This window comes from Aythya ferina (genome assembly GCF_964211825.1).
Source record: "Aythya ferina genome assembly, chromosome: 17".
Taxonomy (NCBI): domain Eukaryota; kingdom Metazoa; phylum Chordata; class Aves; order Anseriformes; family Anatidae; genus Aythya; species Aythya ferina.
This window is the reverse complement of record NC_140316.1, coordinates 1,503,113-1,521,889: the sequence shown is the minus strand read 5'-3', so window position 1 is coordinate 1,521,889 and position 18,777 is coordinate 1,503,113. Positions and strand designations below refer to the sequence as shown.

At 39.9% G+C, this 18,777-nt stretch overlaps 1 protein-coding gene and 1 long non-coding RNA gene across 3 annotated transcripts in view; both read right to left on the bottom strand.

Moving 5' to 3' along the window:
• TMEM132C (transmembrane protein 132C) overlaps positions 1-18,777 on the bottom strand; it is a 225,516-nt gene that overhangs the window by 158,922 nt on the left and 47,817 nt on the right. For both annotated transcript variants that reach the window (XM_084491633.1, XM_084491632.1), the window contains exon 2: positions 4,293-5,178. In XM_084491633.1, coding sequence (XP_084347759.1) covers positions 4,293-5,178 — 886 coding nt within the window. The remainder of the gene's footprint in view (positions 1-4,292; positions 5,179-18,777) is intronic.
• The window catches only part of LOC311420600, a 45,648-nt gene continuing 38,625 nt past the window's right edge, over positions 11,755-18,777 (bottom strand). Inside the window, exons 3-4 of the long non-coding RNA XR_014684414.1 lie at positions 14,336-14,454; positions 11,755-13,086 (exon numbers count right to left, since the gene is read on the bottom strand). This is a non-coding gene — a long non-coding RNA (uncharacterized lncRNA). The remainder of the gene's footprint in view (positions 13,087-14,335; positions 14,455-18,777) is intronic.

Here is an 18,777-nt window from a genome sequence, read left to right as displayed (position 1 = left end):
AAATTGAGTGGCCAGATTCCCAGTTACCTTCAAATATCTTCAGATATATACACACATAGATATGTGTTACTTTCTCAAAGTTAATCTCTTGCAAATAGCTTGTGTTCAGTATGGTTATTATTTTTCCCTTATTTGCAGCCTGCTGTATGAGGACAGCTCACAGAAGCATTCAGGACCAGGGATAGGATTTTGCCTTCTAATCCTTACATACAGTATATACAAATGATGACTCAGATTAGAAAAGCTTGAATACACAGCAATTCATAAAGTGATAATCACTGCAGCTCTGCAGAAGCCAGTGGTGTTAATTTACAACAGCTCTGGGAAGCACACAGAGCGCTTAAGTGATCGGTATTTCAGGTATTGATAGTTCTTAATTTTTCTGTCCTGTGCTGATTTCTACAGGGAAGTTATAATGACACTGCCCTTTCTTCTGTTCATAATTTACCCAACTGCTAGAGGTAATAGGAATTTTCCTCACTGAGCAGTCAGACATAAGTGCAATTCCTCTCCTCTCTGGGGGCCAGAAGCCCCTCCCAACAGTAGAAATGCAGTGCAAGGAGACTTCAGGATACTTCCACCCATCTTTTACCAGTATTTTCCAATTCACTCTACTGTTAGTAATGTATAGCAAATGTGAATTCCCTTGCATCACAGGAAGCCAAAATATTTTAGGAACAGGACTGAAAGAGTTCTCATACTCCCGAGTGTGACATTGACCAACTCTTCACATTTTCTACTTTGCAGGTGTTTTCTATTTGCAAAGACTTACCAAAGTTCACCCAGCAAGACAAGAAGAGGGTTGTGTGAAGCACTTACATCCTATAACCTGTCAGCAATGTTTGAACCACTTTCACAATAGCTTGCACTGACTAGATGCAAGAGAGGAAGATCTGTTTATTCAGACAGTGTTCCTACTGTGTTAATGTACTACCATGCATAATTAGTTTCACTCCTTGTCATATTAGTCATTCTCCTTGACTTTACTGGTGTTCTTGGGCTGATAAGTTTATGGATACAATAAATAGGATTCTGAATTAAGCCACGGTTTAAGAACAGTTTCAATCCTGATGATTTGTGGATATGAGGTCATAGACCGCTCTACTTTACTTTTGCCAGAGAAGATTTGTAGCTATTATATTCCTAAAGCAATGATCACATGCTGTTTACTTCAGCATTGGATGTTGCAATACCTCAATGAATAATATACAAGAAGCAGAAAATAAACAAACCAACCCACTGTGCCTGGGGATAATGTGTGGCATGTTTTTCTTTAGGATGATTAAATGTGAATACATGTCACAGGATGTAGGGATTGCTCTGCTGGGAACCCATGAATATGAGAGCATATAGCCCTATATCTAACCATGCAAATGGCCATGGAGAAGGTTAAAGCAGCCCCTAGGCAGAACAAGCATATGCACTCACTGCTCCCTGGCTGTTGTGCTCAGTCAGCTCCTCCCTATAAGGTATAGGCACTGCATGGACTCCTGGGTCAAATTCCACACTTCCACATGGAGGAAGTTTCACTGAAGACAGATTTCCACCACAGAACCAGAAAGGTGAACTTAGTTTTGCCAACCAGCAGTCACCAAAAACACAGAAGAAAAACCTTAGCAGTGACAGAAGTATCCACATCATTAGCGCCTTGCAGGACAATGACACATGAGCTTCATTAGTGGGTACCAGCTGCCCCTTCCTATTACAGCATCAGGGAAGCTGTTAAAACAATTCCTATTTCCTTTACATGGGACTACTCTCTTGTACTTAAGGAATGCTTCTATTTGATGCCTTAACAACTGCATGGATCGGCATCTTCTGCAGATACAAGACTAACATGCCTGCAAGAGTAAGTTTCCAAAACTGATGACTTGCAGATAACAGACTCCACAATCAGTAAGATTGTAAAGTAGTTATGCTTATTCAGTACTGGGCAGCACGGGGGGTACTCCTGCCAAAGTCATGCGCACCTGATGCGGCAACTTGCCTTGGTTGTATGCAGTAAAGGGTTACATATGCATGAAGTTTCACAATACTCCTATACATGTTCGTAACCTGTCCCCACTTCGTATTAAAATTAGTTCCAAGGAGTCATTTCCATAAACTCCTCCCATTTGCACTTGCGCAGCGTATTCTGGTGGTGGTCGTTGGGGGTCGTGGGGATGAAGATTGATGACTCTTCCTCATCACCACTAGTTGACCTCTTGTCTTTGTGCAGACTCAGTTGCTCCTTGGCTCTTGTCCATCCACAGGACCAGTTTCTAGCAGTTTCTTAAGATAGGCTCACACTCTTATTAATATTACATACCTTGGTAAGGGGCCCAAGGCTTCTTGCTTTAGTTAATTTGAACAATGCACCATAGTTAGCAAAGACACTAAGTAGCATTCTAGTTTAATGCTGCCAGCGCTTTATCACTACTTGATAAGATTCTCCTAACTCCCTCTCTCACTGACAGCTGCTTGGAAATATTGCACATTGTCCTGAGATGTAGCACAGGGCTGACTTGCCTTCTAAGATCTGTGCTGTTTGGTGTGCTTACTCCTTTCCCCTCTCCACCCCTGATGGAAAGAAAGAATCACCACCTTCTTATTCCTGCTGGAAGCAAGCAGAACTCTTTTTAAAATTCTTGGTATTTTCATCCTCTTACCTTGGCCTGGTTCAAAATAATTTTAAGCAAAAATGCAAATCCCCTTTTCACCAAAAGGGCGTTTCAATGAGAGAACATGGCCTGAGATCTGCATTTGTGATTAACACAGAACTATCAATGTTCCAATAAACATCAGACTGTTCACTTCAAATAAACCAGCTACCTGTTCTAAAAAACAAAACAAATCCATTTTGTCCATAACAGCAAGTCACACAGGCAGTTACTGATAGCCCACATTACTATTTCTATCTATTGCACTTCTCAGCATGCTAATGATACCCTTGCCTAGGCAGATTCATTTCAGAGCAAAGAAATACATCATCAAATTGCAGCAATCTTGTTTTTACCTTCAACTCTCTTTTCAGAAAGATAAAGACTGAAGCAGACCTTCAAAGGGTGAACACCCCTCTCCCATCCACCCAGCAAATATCCAGTTCATTGCTTTTGGATTTCTTCTTTCATCACAGCCATGCTTGTTATGTGGAATAGCATTCTGTTTCTACTATTTCATGGAAAAGGATTTTCAATAAAAGATAAGCACTGCAGTCAGAAAAGACTTCTGTAACGGAGATTTCACTCAGTAAACAGGTGTCCAGGAGATTATCTCACCAACTTAACCAAAGCTGCAAACATCAGAATGATTCTGGGATAACTGAAATCCCCCCTTTTTAAAATAAAAGCCTTTTATCTGCCAAGCAACACTTCCTGTTCTAAAGGCTATTCTCCTTGGTAGTTGTCAACTATGTATTAATCTAACTCATATAAGCCTTAGAAATGAATACTTTCATGTGCAGAATCTTTTGGGAAACTCTGATTCTCTGAGGCTTTAAAGAGCAATTGTTGCTTATCACCGTGGAGATTTCCCTTGAATTCAAAGCCGGGTAACCAGAAAAAAAGATATATCAAATATTTCAGCGATTAACAAGTTTTCCACTCTGTCATCCTCAAAGGATTTTCATCTCATTGGTAGTGAAACTGCTAAAGAAGAAAATGAAAGGAAGGTGGTCTGAACCAGTAAGGCATTTCTTATGTTCCCAGGTACTGTTTTGCGACTCCTGTCCAAAATAACAGCACTCAATTCTTGTGGTTCTTTACAAACCACGGCAATATCAAACACATTAGGTCTTATTTTAAAGGGTATACACATTGGCAAAGACAATTGCTGTTAACCACAAGTAGGTAGTTATAACCCCTTCCTGTAGAGTTCTCATAAAACCGCTGTGTGGGAGAGGCAAAGCACTGTCAGAGCACTTTGAGAAAAGCAGGTAATTGAAGTTTTGCTTTGTTTAAACTCTGCCTGTGCAATAAAAAGCAGATATTAAAAACCCTGTAAAGCAGAGAACTTCTCTGGTGCCTCACTGCCTGTCATTCTGCAGAAATAGCCCCACTAAGGCAGCGAATTGCCATATTTTGTGCTGTGCTGCCTAATGTCGGCACGCGTTAAATGGCATGGCATACATGTTAAAAAAAACTCCTACTGATGGAGGCTTTCAGTCCTCTTCAGTGTTCAAGCTAAATAATGGATTTCAATGACTAAGAACAATCTCCAGTGTGCATTAACTGCAAATTGGTTGCAACTCGCCTCCTGCCCCCAACATCTGTATGCTACCACATTAGAAACAGGAAAAAAACAACCTACCATACCTGAGTATGAACTGATCCACTGTAGAATTGGTGGCAATTGTCAAATAAATATTCACAACTTCTCCTTGTTTGACAGGCTTTGAGGGCAGCCAGACGACAATGTTACTGTCCAGCCGTAGCTCCGTTAGCTGAGAAGTTTCCTGGCCTTGATAAAGGCTGACTGATCCAATCCTCTGTAGGTGGGACATGGCTTCATCCAGGCCATCTTTTCCTGGCCGGATAGCATTTCCCTTCCGTACATCCTCAGCAGTACATTCTCCCTTCTCATCTCCTGGTTGGACAGTGTAGTAAAGCTCCACAGGGATCCCTTCAGAAAAATCAGATGGCTTCTTACGGCCTGTGACAACTGTGGGGGGGTTAAACCAGCTTGCCAGGAGTTCCAGCTCTGCCACACACAACCCCAAGTCCCCCTTCAGCCTGCAGCTGCCTCTGACCTCCTGTGTCTCTCGAAAGGCAAACACCCGCAGGCAGGGCAGCTGCTCCGTGGTGCTGTAGTCATCCCAGTCCCTGCCCACAACGTAGAACAGAACCTGAACTTTGGGTTTGCTCACATAAATTTTGTCGTTCATTATGAAGGCCTTGAGTTTCCAGTTATAAGTAAACTTGTTCGCAGATCCAAAGAAGTTGGAAGTTAACATTAGGTCCTGGGGCACAATTTGTTCAATAGAAAAAGGTCCATAGCTGGCATTTAACACCGGTGGCCTCTTGGCTTTGTATGGGAAGAATGATTCCACCCTGGACTGCAAACTGGAATTTCTCATGAAGTCTTGGTTGGACTCTTTGAGGAAGAAAGATGTCTCAGCACTGAAGATCCGATAGCTCACAGGTAGGTAAATAGGTGAAAAAAATCTCTGATTATTGTCCAAGACCCCTCGGCTCTCTGCCACTAATAAAAGAAAAGGTGATATGGGTTAGGTCAAGTCTGCTTCTGGATTCCAAGGTATGTTTATTACAAGTTTAGTGAAGCTACCTGATGAGCTAGTGATTATAATTTGGAGCAAAAATATGCACTGAAGTTAAAATGTTTACGTGTAGCTATTTTTATTTTTTTGCATTCCATACATACAAGAAAAAAGTGATGTAGACGTCAGTGCCACCTTGCATTTATTTAGCATAGTTTTGTCACGCACGCACATACACAGGTGATCATTTTCTCCAGCATTCAGACAGGCAAACTGCAACAGAGCACTTCACTCCTTTTTCCTGCCGTTACAGGTAATGTCCATGCAAGACTTAATCCTGTATTACACTTGCCCTTCAACTGGAGGTAACAGAACCTTGTGCTCACCTAACACAACAAAATCACATGGAGGAACTGGCTTCACTTCAGGAACTCACTAAATGCTTTGACTGTCACCTGGATGAGAAATAGGATACTTCTATTTGTGCAGTTACTTTTCACTCCTATGCAATGTCTCACCTCCCTAACAAAACTTCAAATATTGAAATTTGCTCACACCAATTCTCTTATGGACTGGCCATAAGCCTGAGTCAAAGCCTCACAAAACCAATTCATAAATAAACAGGGTGACTTGAACCACCAGTGTGGGTTACTTTCCCCACCTTTTCTGTCCATGCCATCCCTGCTTAAACCTCCTACCTACTTAGAAACTTCCCTGCTGTCTTTTCAATCTTTCTGTTCAGTTACACCACACATACAGCATTCAGCACATTGCTACGGTCCCCTGAACCCCAGCCCTGAAAAACCTGCTCATCACCACCCCTGTAAGGAACACTGCCTGGAGATCAAATTCAGCTTCTGTTCTACAGCCAAAGACAGAAATTGCTTTTCTAAGAACTGACACATCCCATTTCATTCTCTTCCTCTGTCAAGAAATCTTGTCCTTGTACTAGTACTTCTAGCACTACAACCTGCACCTCTATAATTTAATATTGACTGTAAGTCAGCTTCTAAAGTTAAACAGATACATACCACAGGCTAGGAATATTACAAGTGCTTTGTGTGTGTAGAGATAATACATAAAATACAATACACATAAAGCAAATTAGTATTTCTGTATATACTGGCCCAATTTACATTTAAGCTAAATATCAAATTCCTTTTGACTGAAATGTGTGCCTATTATGAAGATTAATTAACAACTTATATATTGGTGATAAATAGGTTGAAAGAAAAATTATTGCCTAGTTAGGATAAATAATAGAGGACAGCCTTAAAATACAATGCATGGATTACTTAATACTCACAAGCCCTCTTCCTAACCCATTCTGAAGAGATAACTATAGGTACAAAGGGTAATTGAATGAAGATGCATCTTGTGCTAGACTGTCTTTAGTACTTAAAAATAGACCTTGCCCTCAGACATATGTCCGTGTTCCAATGTCCTTGGGGAATCCATCAGCATCAGGATTTAAGGTTATGTATTTGTTTACCACTTTAAAGAAATGCAACAGCAAAGACAACGCAAAATGCTTGGACCTGTCTGAAGCTTAGGAACACCTAAAGATCTCAAAAACCCTATACAGCTGAGAAAACAGTCTGTCTTTCTCACAAGGGTTTGCAGTTTGAGGTTGTGTCATTCTCCCCCCAATAGATTCACTGTCTTTCTAGCATGTCTGGCTGCTAGCATGCTAATTATCCAGTCAAACTTAAATGTTTTCAAGTAATAAATAATCAATAACTATCATTACTCCAAATGGCTGCCGTTAACAGAGACAACTTCACTGCGATATTGTTGAGTATGCACATAGCCAGTGCACTGGCACTACTCGGTGCTGGGGAAGGGAATAGCTTTGGAAGGCAGGTGTTAGTTAAGTAAAAATGTAAGAAACAGGTGGAGAAGAGGGGAAAAAAAAAAAAAATCAGAGCTCTCAAAGGATGGCAGCCATAAATTTGAAATAAGGAATTAAGATGTGCTTGCTCATGTTTAATTCATGCACCACCACTGGATGGTAGAATTATTTCTCATAAATGAGGAGACTGCTATGAATGAACAAAATATATATATATATAAAAGGCAAAAAGACAAAAAAAAAAAAAAAAAGAAAGCTAAGAGGCCTGCCCGTGAAAATACCAGTACACAGTGAATTACCAGCACAATACCCTGTCAAGCAAAGCCACATTTAAAATAGAACTTCAGTGTAGCACGCTGTTTCAATCCTGTAAATCTTGAGTCTATGGCATACATCTTAATTCTGTTGGAAAGGAATGTACAGGTGCCACTCCTGTCCAAAATAATGGCACTCATTTTTAAGTGCACCAACTTTCCTTTAGCTGAATCAGAATAGTGCTCTGTTAGGGTTACATCCCAAAGCCATATAATACTGAAATAAGGAATGTAAAGATATATTCAGACCATGGATCTTTCAAGAAACAGCAAAACCTAAACATTCCTTCTGGTCCAGAAACACAACAGGAACTTGGTTTACTGAAACAGTAGCAGTTTAGCTTCACTTTTCTCTAAATCCCTCCACTTACAGCAGAGCCTGCTGAGATAAAGCCAATTTTCTGAATTGCTGTGTAATGAGGTTATGTGACAGCTAATATTGTTCCTTAAAAAAAGTTGCTATACAAGAATTCAGTTTCTTCCTGATCAGTTTGGATATTGAATTTGACTCGACAAGGCATTAGAACTTTTTTTAGGTGTCCTTGTTTCTAAAGCCAATAGCCTTGTAATATCAGAAAGCAGCAAGCTCTAATTCAAGGAAACACATAAGCACTTCCTTGCCCATAAGCATTACTTGAGTGAAACACACGGGTGCATTTCACTGAAGCCCTGCTCCAGAACTGGCATCTTAGCCAGTGCTACTGAGGGAATACCTTTGGCTTCAACAGGTCTAAAAGAAACAGAAAAACTCAGCAGGCTGCAGAGACAAACAAACTCCTGATTTCGAAGGGCTGCTGATCAGTATCTATGCTAGAAACTTAACAGTTGTTTTGCTGCAATTCCCAGGACTTTTGCTGTACTACATACTCAGACTGATGGTGGTCTCACTTGTGCAGGCACTCCATTTATCCTGAATCAATCTCGTGGATGAGGTCTGTAGGACCTAGCTGAATATTAAGAAAAATAGCCATGCAACTTCCACTTCAATAAACTGAGCAACATCAGCAAAATCTATTTGGTCAGAATGACAGCAAAAAAAAAAAGTTTTGCTTCTTTATTGTAGTCTAAAGATTTCCACCCACTCTACATAATGGAGAGCTATAATTCTATAGTGACGGCTGTACTTTAGACAATCTATTTAAATGCTTTGAGCCTTTTACTGATGAAGCTGGTAGTTAAAAATGTCCACTTTATTTTAGAATCCCAGACATGTGTATCAGCAACTAAAGGCCATCATTTCAGGGATTTGTTTTATACTCATCTCTACCCTGTAACCTGCATGTCCTGGTACAATTACCGAGATCTCCAAGGAACATTTTTGTATGTTTAATCAGCTCTGCCACAAAAGTGTTTTTGTTTGTTTGTTTTTAATTTAATCAGAAAACCTATTTAACAAGATGCCAAAGTTTTTTTGTGTTTCATATCACAACTTACTTTAGACAAAGTAATCCTATACTTCATGATTACTTATTTAAAAAATAAATAGAGCAGCTCTTAAAGAAGCCATGCCTATCAGCGGTTTCAGATGTTTGAGAATACATCTCAATTTTGAACTTTTTTCTCCTCAACCACCCAAGCACATTTTGAGGAGTTTGTGTTAAAGCAAGGTCTAAACAGAAGTGTTGTACCACTATGGAAGTACCAGCTGTGGGAGCAGTATTTCACTGCAGGTTCAGCTGCTAATGTGGGCACAGTTGCATCAGCAAAATGGAACTGGGTTTCTGCACAGGAATACGAAGTACATTTATAAAAATCTAACTTATTTACATCAGGGAAGTCGCATTTACCCAAACAGATTAGCTAAAGGGTGTAAATATATCCTGAAAAGCCATGGGTGCTTCATCTGAAAGCCCTGATCATCAGAGAACGATGCTTGTTGACCTTCCATATTAGGTCCAAATAAGTAGAACTTATATGTCATTACAAACCAAAATGTAAATCAAGAATATGGAAAAGGGTAAGAACAGAATTGCAGAAATACTATTTCTGTACTGCAGACCAGCTCTAACTACAGCACAAATAGGCAGCAAGTGCTTTACCTTTCTGTATTAAATAAGAGCCACAAATTGTTCAGAGGTGAAGTCAAGCATTGAAAAGACTGAGAACCAGCAAACAAAATTACCACTAGCCAAGAACAAAAGTTAAGGCTTACAAGTAATTACTTCTTTGTAACAGCCTAGTGACTTTCTAATCCTTCTGGCTTCACATGCTTGTGCAGCACTTCACCTGAACCCAAACAGGCATCTGTTGAACACATCATTGGCTCCAGCATCACAGGCCAGCTCAAATTCCTGTTACCTAACAAGTCCATTTATTTTTTTTCTGATCTGCATTATTTTTTCTTGGATTTCACTAGAAGAATTTTCTTTGGGGGAATTTCACATGGAGCAGGAGCCCTGGTGCTGGATTCACTGGAACAGTCATAAAGGTTTAATATATTTAAGCCAACCTTTTATGAGGTTGGTTTGAAACAACTTTCCTTTGGATTGTGAATTAAGGGTTTCATTCATGGGTGGGAGATTACTGCCCAACGGCCAGGCATCTCTGCTGACTGATGTTTGATAAGCCACCAAGCCTTCAAGGAAACCATCTGCATGTCCCTCCAGACAGAAAGCTCCTAGCCAGAGAAAGCCAGTGAGAACAGAAGACATCTGCCTGTGCAAAAGAGGACTAATGTGAGAATCTTTCTTTGTACCTTGCATAGCCCTCATAAAGGCACATTTGCAAATACTCATTCCAGGAAACAAACCATGTGAGAACTGGTAGACAAATTTCAATCTCTGTTCCATTACCACATCACCATGGCTGAAGCTTCCACCAAGAAGTCTGTAACTTCCAGGCCAGGATCTTCTTCCTTTTTATAACCGCTTTACCCAGCGACTTGTCCCTCCATTCCTAAACATAGCTGTAACTGAATGCTGCACTGTACTGATTTTTTTTTCCCCAACAAATACATGCAACTAGATTTTCAACAAAGATAGACATTGTTTATTTACAGCACCATCGCAAATCCTGCAAACTTTTTAAAAAACTCCCTCCTCCTTACATAGATTCCCATTCCTGTGTTACCCCTACATCCAGGAATGCTAGACATGCTCTAAGCATATTATACCAACCATCCTCCCACAAAAATCCCCATCCTTGAATTCTCTTCCATGACTCTTTCCACTAGTCCAAACCTGTCCCGCTGTTGCACAGACAATCACATGCTCCAACTCAGCAAATGCAAACAGAGTAGGGAAAGAATAAAAGTAGAAAAGATACACTTAAATCATTACAGATGTTTTATTCACAACAAAACATCAACAGCTATGTTTTCTTGTCCATTTTCCCTTATTTTTTCATACTGACAGCACATTTAGTAAATTCAAAGTGTACAAAAATATTGTAGCAAGTATTTTTCTTAGAACTGCAGCTCAGCAAATACAGCAAGAAATAAATGCCTATGAATATTCATTTAGATTTCAGAATTACCTCTTAGCTCTCTTTCCTTACCATCTGGAAAAGGATATCTTCCTATTACAGAGGTCAGCTGGAACTTAAAAACATCAAACAAGCTCAAATTAAAAATATGAAGTATTTTTAACTGTGAGGTTGATTAACCATTGCATAAATTACAGGCAGCAGTAAGGGTTTGTCCATTTCTTCATATGGAGACTGGATTCATTTCTGAAATATATTTTATTTTTACTGCAATTTAATGTTTAAGTACAGCTATAACTAGAGCATAATACTCCGTTCTGGCTTAAAGTCTACAGATCTATGACCATTCAAAAAAATCAGTTGAAAAACTGAGATGACAAGGTAACCGCAGAAACCATGTTTTCTATTTTTCATGCTTGCCCATCAAATATGCTTTCTCATCCAGTGAGAGAACAGAGACTCTTTGAATAATTGCACATAGGCAATGTCAAGTGTCAAATGCTTACAGTGAATGCTTGAGACCAATTTGTGAAGTTAAAAATAAACTGGAAACAAATCTGTCAAAGAAATCCATATAGTGAACATGTTTGTGAACATGTTTGAGGGAAATTAGTCTATTCCCAATTATTCTTTGAGCACCCAAAGAGGGCAATTCTGTCAAGTAAATGATTGTTAACTATTTTCTCAGAATTTTAGGATCCAGGTTTCATTAAACTGAGACCCAATGTTGAAGGATAAGTATACAACTGAGTGTTTTGTTGATGAACTTGGACTGGCATATTCCCTGTTCCCATCTATGTGAACAGACACCCTCGGTAACCACCCAGATATATTTTAACCCAGGTGTAGATGGAACCTTATCTAGCCTAGACCACAGAGTTTAATTATGCTGCCAGATAAAGACTGTCAGGAGATGATTTAACCAGTTATTTTGAACAAATGTCCTATTTGATTTCAAGGAGACAGAATACCAGATTTCACTGTTTATTGTTAAATGAAAACTGCAATAATATTCCATTACATAGGCTTCTCCCACATACTGAGATTCATTAAGGACATGCTTTATCTCATGTATCCTGCAGCAGGCAAAACCTTCAGTAAATCTCAACAGACATTTGTGGACTTAGTACAAATAGACACATTTTGCCTGTATTTCAGTAGCAGAAACAGAACAGTCATTTCAAAACCATTAGGGAACATCACAAGATTACCTAAAATAATGCATAAACAAAGATACAACAGAACTTCTGTGCTTTTCTAACATACTAAAAGAAAAGGGTCTGCCAGTGAAACTAAGTGAGAAAAAATCAAGGTAGATAGAAGAGATCCTTTCATACATGGTGTGATTAGATGATGGAACTCATTGCAAGGGAGGAAGGTATAGAGGCCAAGAACACACCAATAATTTAATTAAGGATTTGCATATTTCAAAAGATACGCAGACCATATGGAGTAATGACATTAAGTACAAGTAAAATTATTTGTTTCAGTATTTATCTATTAGAAACCAGGATTAGACCTGTGCAATATAAAGCGTTATCCGACATCTGCTAGGTTGCTCCATTTTCCTTAGGATTACTGAGGCTGCAGGCACATATGTACAAACCACAAATACTGTTTTCTGATGCACAGCCTCTTCACAAACAGGAAAAGATTCTTTAAACTCCAATTTAGAAACACAAAATGAAAACATTCGAGAACTGCACATTAGAAATGCACTTCCAGTCTTTTAATAACAGTCTGAAAGCTCCAATTTTTGTTGCTCACCATTCTATACATCACCCCCCTAACTTATTGCACTGGAAAACCTTCTCAATCAACCTCAGTTCATATAACTGAGACATGTTAGTCAAAGACAGTCTGACATTCAGGACTGAGATCTATAAACTGTTTTCTCAGACTAGTTGATAACCTTAAAAGTCTGTAAAACAACAGTGTATATGCAAAGGTCAGTGAAGGTTTCAGAAATAACTCTTACTGCCAGCACTGACATTACTGAATGTCTGTACTGCCGCAGCCATCTGATGTATTGAAGCCAGTTTACTGTTTAAAAACAAAGATATATATCTGGAACTCAAATTTCTGCTAATGACAGCTTTTGTTGAGAGATAATTTTCTAAAAACTTCCATACAGACACCATTCAAATGCCCAGGCTTTCCTCCCCTTGCCAGTAACTGCAAATGTCAGTACCCTGAGAGCAACATACAGTAGGTAAAATGGCATATGATGGCCTTTCGTTCCAACACTGTTTGTCTCATTGCGGTAAACTCCATGGATTCTGCATTCATTTATTGTGTCAGCACTACAAACCCAAAGCAAATAACACTTAAGCTGATTTTGTTTGATAGCTGTATAGAAAGGGAGAAGGATTTCATACACCTAAGTTTGCTCCCAGCTCTCTTGAAAACATGTGGTAGCCATAGGGCATGACTCTAGACAGTTTCTTTAGTGATAGCTTCTCTTCTTTAATAGAAAAGTTTGACTAATTTGTAATTAAATACAACATTGAGCTCATCTAAGAAAGACTAGGTAAAGCACTGACTTCTTTTTTTTGTTTAAACAGGAAAAATGACTCAGGGGAAGCCACCCCCTGAGTCAGTGGGGAATAAGTAGACAGTATCACCAGGTTTTTCTGATTTAGCCAGTAACTTCTCAGAGACCTGGATTCTTGTTTTTCCATTAGACCTCTGCCAAAGAGGTCTAATTTTTACAGGCATACAATTGTGAAAGACAGGTCTCAGCAAATTGTCTCCAATTTAGTCCAAGAACATAGCACACAATCTCCCATTAAATTTCAAAACCTTGGCCAGAATATTAATGTAACTGATGACTGTGATATCTCAGTAAAAAAAAAAAATAAAAATTACTGAAGTGTTTCAAAAATAAGGACACGCAAATCACAAACATTGAACAAATAGTTCTGGCCTTGGCAACATGTCAATCTCTTGTCCTACGTCTCTGTCTCTCATTTAACAGCACTGTGCTTTCCTCTGCTGTATAAGTCTTTGTTAGATGCTGATAGGCATCACTCCTCTGTTTAGACACTAGATTGCTTTACACAGGCTCCTTGTTTAAGTAGAGATTAGGGTCCTAGATTCTGAATGGTGCAATTTGCTCAGCACTCTCCACTGCCACAAAAATCAACAAGAACTGAGAGTACAAAGCTCAGCATGAGTAGTGTGCAGATCTATGCTGGACAGAGCTGGCAGCTACACAGGTATAGAGAGAGGACACAGAGGATTCAATAAATGAATTACAATGCTTCCCCCCGACCTTTCAGTAGGGAAGAGGGAAAATTTTTCTTGTTAAATAGGTACATTCTGAGAAGCTAAATAGCAATAAAGCCGGAGACAAACAAAAGGACTCTATATTACATTAGTGCCAAAAGGCCCACACCATCTCTATTGCTGTATTACACAAATATAAGGGATTGTTACTCCAAGAGCTAGGCACAATCAGACAATTCATAATTCTAAGGTTGAACATGGGAAAAAAAGGACTTATCAGATATGGACTAGGCTTTCTCTAGGTTTAGTATACTTTTAGCATACCTCATGACACATTCATAACTGACATCTTGTATTTCAGTGGCTGTATTCTCAGGGTCCTGGATTCCACGATGAAACCAACCCCTTCCAGATTTGTCATCCTATTTGGCATCTACAAATATCTATGCAAATTTAATATAAAATAATTAATTTATAACATACCACAGAAGTACTAATTTTGATTAAATGTTGCAGAATTTCACTCATAGGACAGTTTCTCCACTGGCATAATCAATAAATCTGTTAAAGCCAGAAAAGTGGTATGCTACAGTAGCTAGAAACTCAACCCCAAGAGGTTACTTTTCTAGTTGTTTACTGAAAGAAAAAAAAATATTTGTAAGAGAACTTCATTTGAGAGTAAAAGACAACACGTATCCCTGTTCACTCTCCTCCTATACAGATAAATTTGGAACAGCACCAGACAACGCGTGCACATTTACAACACCTGCTTGTAGTGCCGTGCCTTAGCACGTCAGAATATCCTACTATCCCAGCTACAGCTCCACTAATCATCTCTATTTCAGAGTGCCACAAGGATCTATGAGGCAATTGAGAAATGAGGCTGGGGGGTGGGGTCAGCCTTGCCCGTTCAAAAAAATGAACTCAGTGTCACCTTTAACCTCCAAGCAATTCTTTGTCCCCAAGCACAAAGAAAGCCCACCACACCAACAGCAACAGGACAGAAACCAAGTGGAAATCTATCTGGTTAAATACCATCTTTCCGAGTAATTATTTAAAAGGGATTGCTAAAGTACTTGTGTTACTGTGGTCATTGCACCTCCAAGAGCTGCTTTTAAGGTGATATCATCTACAAGAGGTGACACTTTTGCAGTAGCCTTCAAACTTGCATAGCCTTCTCTCTCCATTTGAAAAGGCCCCACATCAGAAGAGAAAGCACAAAGAGGACAGGGAGGAATCCCTCCTAAAAACTGCCCTAAACCCGAGGAAAACAGTGTGTGCAAGGCAGCACTAGAAATAGCTCTGGGTACCGCCTGGTTTGCAGTACTGTTTCAGAGACATCCTAAAGCACCCTGTGGCACCTAAACTGGCAATATCCTTCAGCACCACTGTGTCAGGTGGTAGTGATACTGCTAAGTAAAGCATTTTTATTGAAATCCAGGCTTATCTAGTAGCCTGCAGACTGGATCCAGTCCAATGGCTGCTTCTAAACAACTGACCACCTTTCCTCCAGAGAAGACTGTGAAGAGCTACACCAGCAGCAGCGATGGTACAATCCCATTTTCCCATTTGGTGTCTGCTCTCATCCACATGGAGAAAACTAGCTGCTGCTAATGCATCAAAAACCAGCAGATAATGGGATGAGCAGCCCCTCCCCAAAAACACAGATTGTGTTTTTTCTCATGTATCCCATCCTGACTCACAAAAGCCGGCAGCATCCCAGCTCTCCACAGCAGCCACTGGATGATCTGTTTGGTGAATGTCAGTGCTGCTGGGCAGAAGTAGGAGGGAAGAGAGTCCCTAAAGTCCCAGTCCCCACAGCAGAGGAACTTTGGCCATTCTGTAAACTGCTGTCTCCCGCTTACCTGCGATGGTGAGTGGATGAAGAAATGACAGGAAGAACAAAGCATTATGGTGGTTGTGGTGTTAGTATTGGGCATAGGAAAGTCAAAATGACAAGTTTACGAATGAGATTCAGAAGAAGGAATCCTGAGGGACAGAAGTAAACCTCACAGAATGATAAATGATGGTGAGGAAATGCAGAAAGAATTAGGCACACATGCCCTTAATTATGTTTTCATTGTTTAAGGTGGAAAGGATGATTTAGAATTTCTTCTCTAAAGTCTATTTTATTTGCTCTAATTGTCTTGCTATTACCTGTCTAGAAAGGGTCAAACCACAACACACTATCTGTGCAATACCTGAGAAAAGTGTCTGGGAGAGGACATCTGGCAATTCCACTTTTGGAACTAGCATACAAAAACCAACGAGGCCAAATTCTTTGATACAAACTTTGTCTTGAAAGGAATAAATTCACAAGCCAAAAAAAACATGACATGCTTAAGATGAAAATACATTACAAGAACCCAGATCCAGCATACAAAATAGGGCAATAGTCTGGTGGTGAGACTTCAACAAGGAATGATGCAGAGTGCATTCAAGAAAGAGGCAAAGATGGCCTGCACACCTCCAAAGGTGCAACAGAACACGTCTATTTTATAGGGCTGCTTAAAACATGATTATTTCCTAAGATTCCTATGCTGCTGTTGCTTCTCTAGCGTCCTTAAAGTCATTGGCAAAGACAAATGATCATGATGGATGTGAGTTTGCTATGCTGAGTGCCACAAAATTACACAGAGCAAATGACACTTGCACTGTCTTTTTAAGAGGTTGAATGTATCATACTAAAGTGCTGCTGCTCAAGAATTGGCAAGACCTCCCTGGAAATCAATGAAATAGAGCCTTGTTATACATTTTGCGAGCAGTATTTTTGTCCTCTCCTAATATAACTTCCAAAACTACCTCCTCCCTCATGTCCCTGCCACAGATCTCTAATTCACACAGCTTAAAGTACAAGTGCCTCCTACATTTTTTCCCCAACAGGCGCAGTCCTTAAAGATAAAATTAATTTTTTCTTTCTTTGAAAAGCATCTTCATTCAGCCTGGCTCCCAAGGGGAATTAATGAGTGATCACTGAACATGTTTACACAAGATCTCAGGATTTATGGTATTAAACATTAGGAGTGTTTTAATCTGCCCCTTAAGGTCCAGAGAAGCTGATGTGGTTAGCTAAAGATGTCTCAATACAACTAACGCTGTCCACTCTCACTGCTGGCAGCATCGGCTGCACCCACTCACTGTCTGCTTTGCAAGCATGCAGCATGCAACCCCATCAGCTTGGGTGACAAAGGAACTTGCAGCAGAGGAAGGCATTACAGCTGAAAAAAAAGCAACTGATTTAATAACAAGTGGTAAGGGTTGTGTTAGTGAGACACTGCAAGACCAAGGCACACTCAAAGCCCGAGAGGCTGTAAAAGCCTGGCTTTGAGCACGGCTTTCACCCCCTGCTATAGCTGACCACAGGCCCCCGCACAGGGCTGTCCCCACTGCTCAGCAGCACTGCCTTGCTGTGCTAACGTGACAGGTAAGGAGCCTCTTGCACTCCTATGGTAACACACAGACAAGCCTGCCACATGCCTCGTATACCCATGTGTACTTTCTCATTGATCTATATTAAGCACCAACTGCTCGTTCCTAGGCAGCGTTCTCCAAGAAGCCTCTACCTTATGAATTTTCTTACAGTCAGTGATAAAAAAGTGGTTCAGAGGTAAAACTAAACCTAGCAGACTCCAAACCAACAGCTTGACCTACGCTATCTGACAAAAGGCTCCTTTTGAGGTTGAAAAATCTTTTCACTAGTTCTAGTTTACAAAAAAGCAGTAAGATTTATGTAGCAAAAAGAGCACATTATGGTGAAATAAATACTTGTGTGCACACATACAAATACGTATTTGCATATATACACTAATAACTGCAATTCATTTCTCTGTGATAAACTGTAACTCCAAGTCTTGACCTCTCAGACTGACTTGTCCTGTCATGTCTGAGGAAGGAAAAAGCCAGATACCTTCTCCCTATTGCAACTTTACTGAAGCCAAATGTCTTGCATCAAAAGAGGCTGTGGGCTAGCACAGCTATTGAGATCAAGACAATACAATTTCAGCAATGATTAAAGATGCCTGTGGCTTCTGGGCAGGCAGGAAAAAAGAAAAGCCTTTATGTAGGAAGAGGGGTTAGATAAAATCCACTGCTGACTTCACATTTTCAATTTTGTCTCCTTCATTGCTTAACAAAACAATAGTTTAATTAAGAGCAAAAGGTAACTCTGTTAAGCATACTACCATACACTAGTCAAACATTGAGCAGTTTACAAAGCCTATCTTGCAGCTCCTTTTGACTCCATGTTTCCCCAGGTAAAGCTAGCCAGCTAAAGCTAAGTGCCACAAGAGTCAGTGTGTTGCACAAGTTGAAAACTCTAAAGTTTAATGGGAATCATCTTTCTTTTCAATAAAGGCATATAAAGAAAATGCCACCCTAAAGCCCCAGAGTACTGTCTTAACACTCATCAGCTGTTGGGCTTCTGGACCGCTGTGTATATACATATATATACACAAGTCTATTTAAAACTGTCTGAATACAGGTTTGCTAAAGCTGTTTAGCCACATATACACTCCATTCATGTTGGCTGTAATAAACATCACATGCTGTAACCCAAGCAGGCAACTGTGCTAGCTTGCTGGAGATCCTCATTCAAAACAGAAGTAAACAAGGGTAGTTTCAGAGATGCCGTAAATACTGAGCTGCTCACTGTGAAATCTTACGTATGGTACTCACTCTCCATGGAAAAAAAAAAAAGCCTGCAAGAGGCAGGAGGGGAGCTTGTTTATATCAGGCTCCTCAGAGCTAATAACTTACAAGTTTTACTT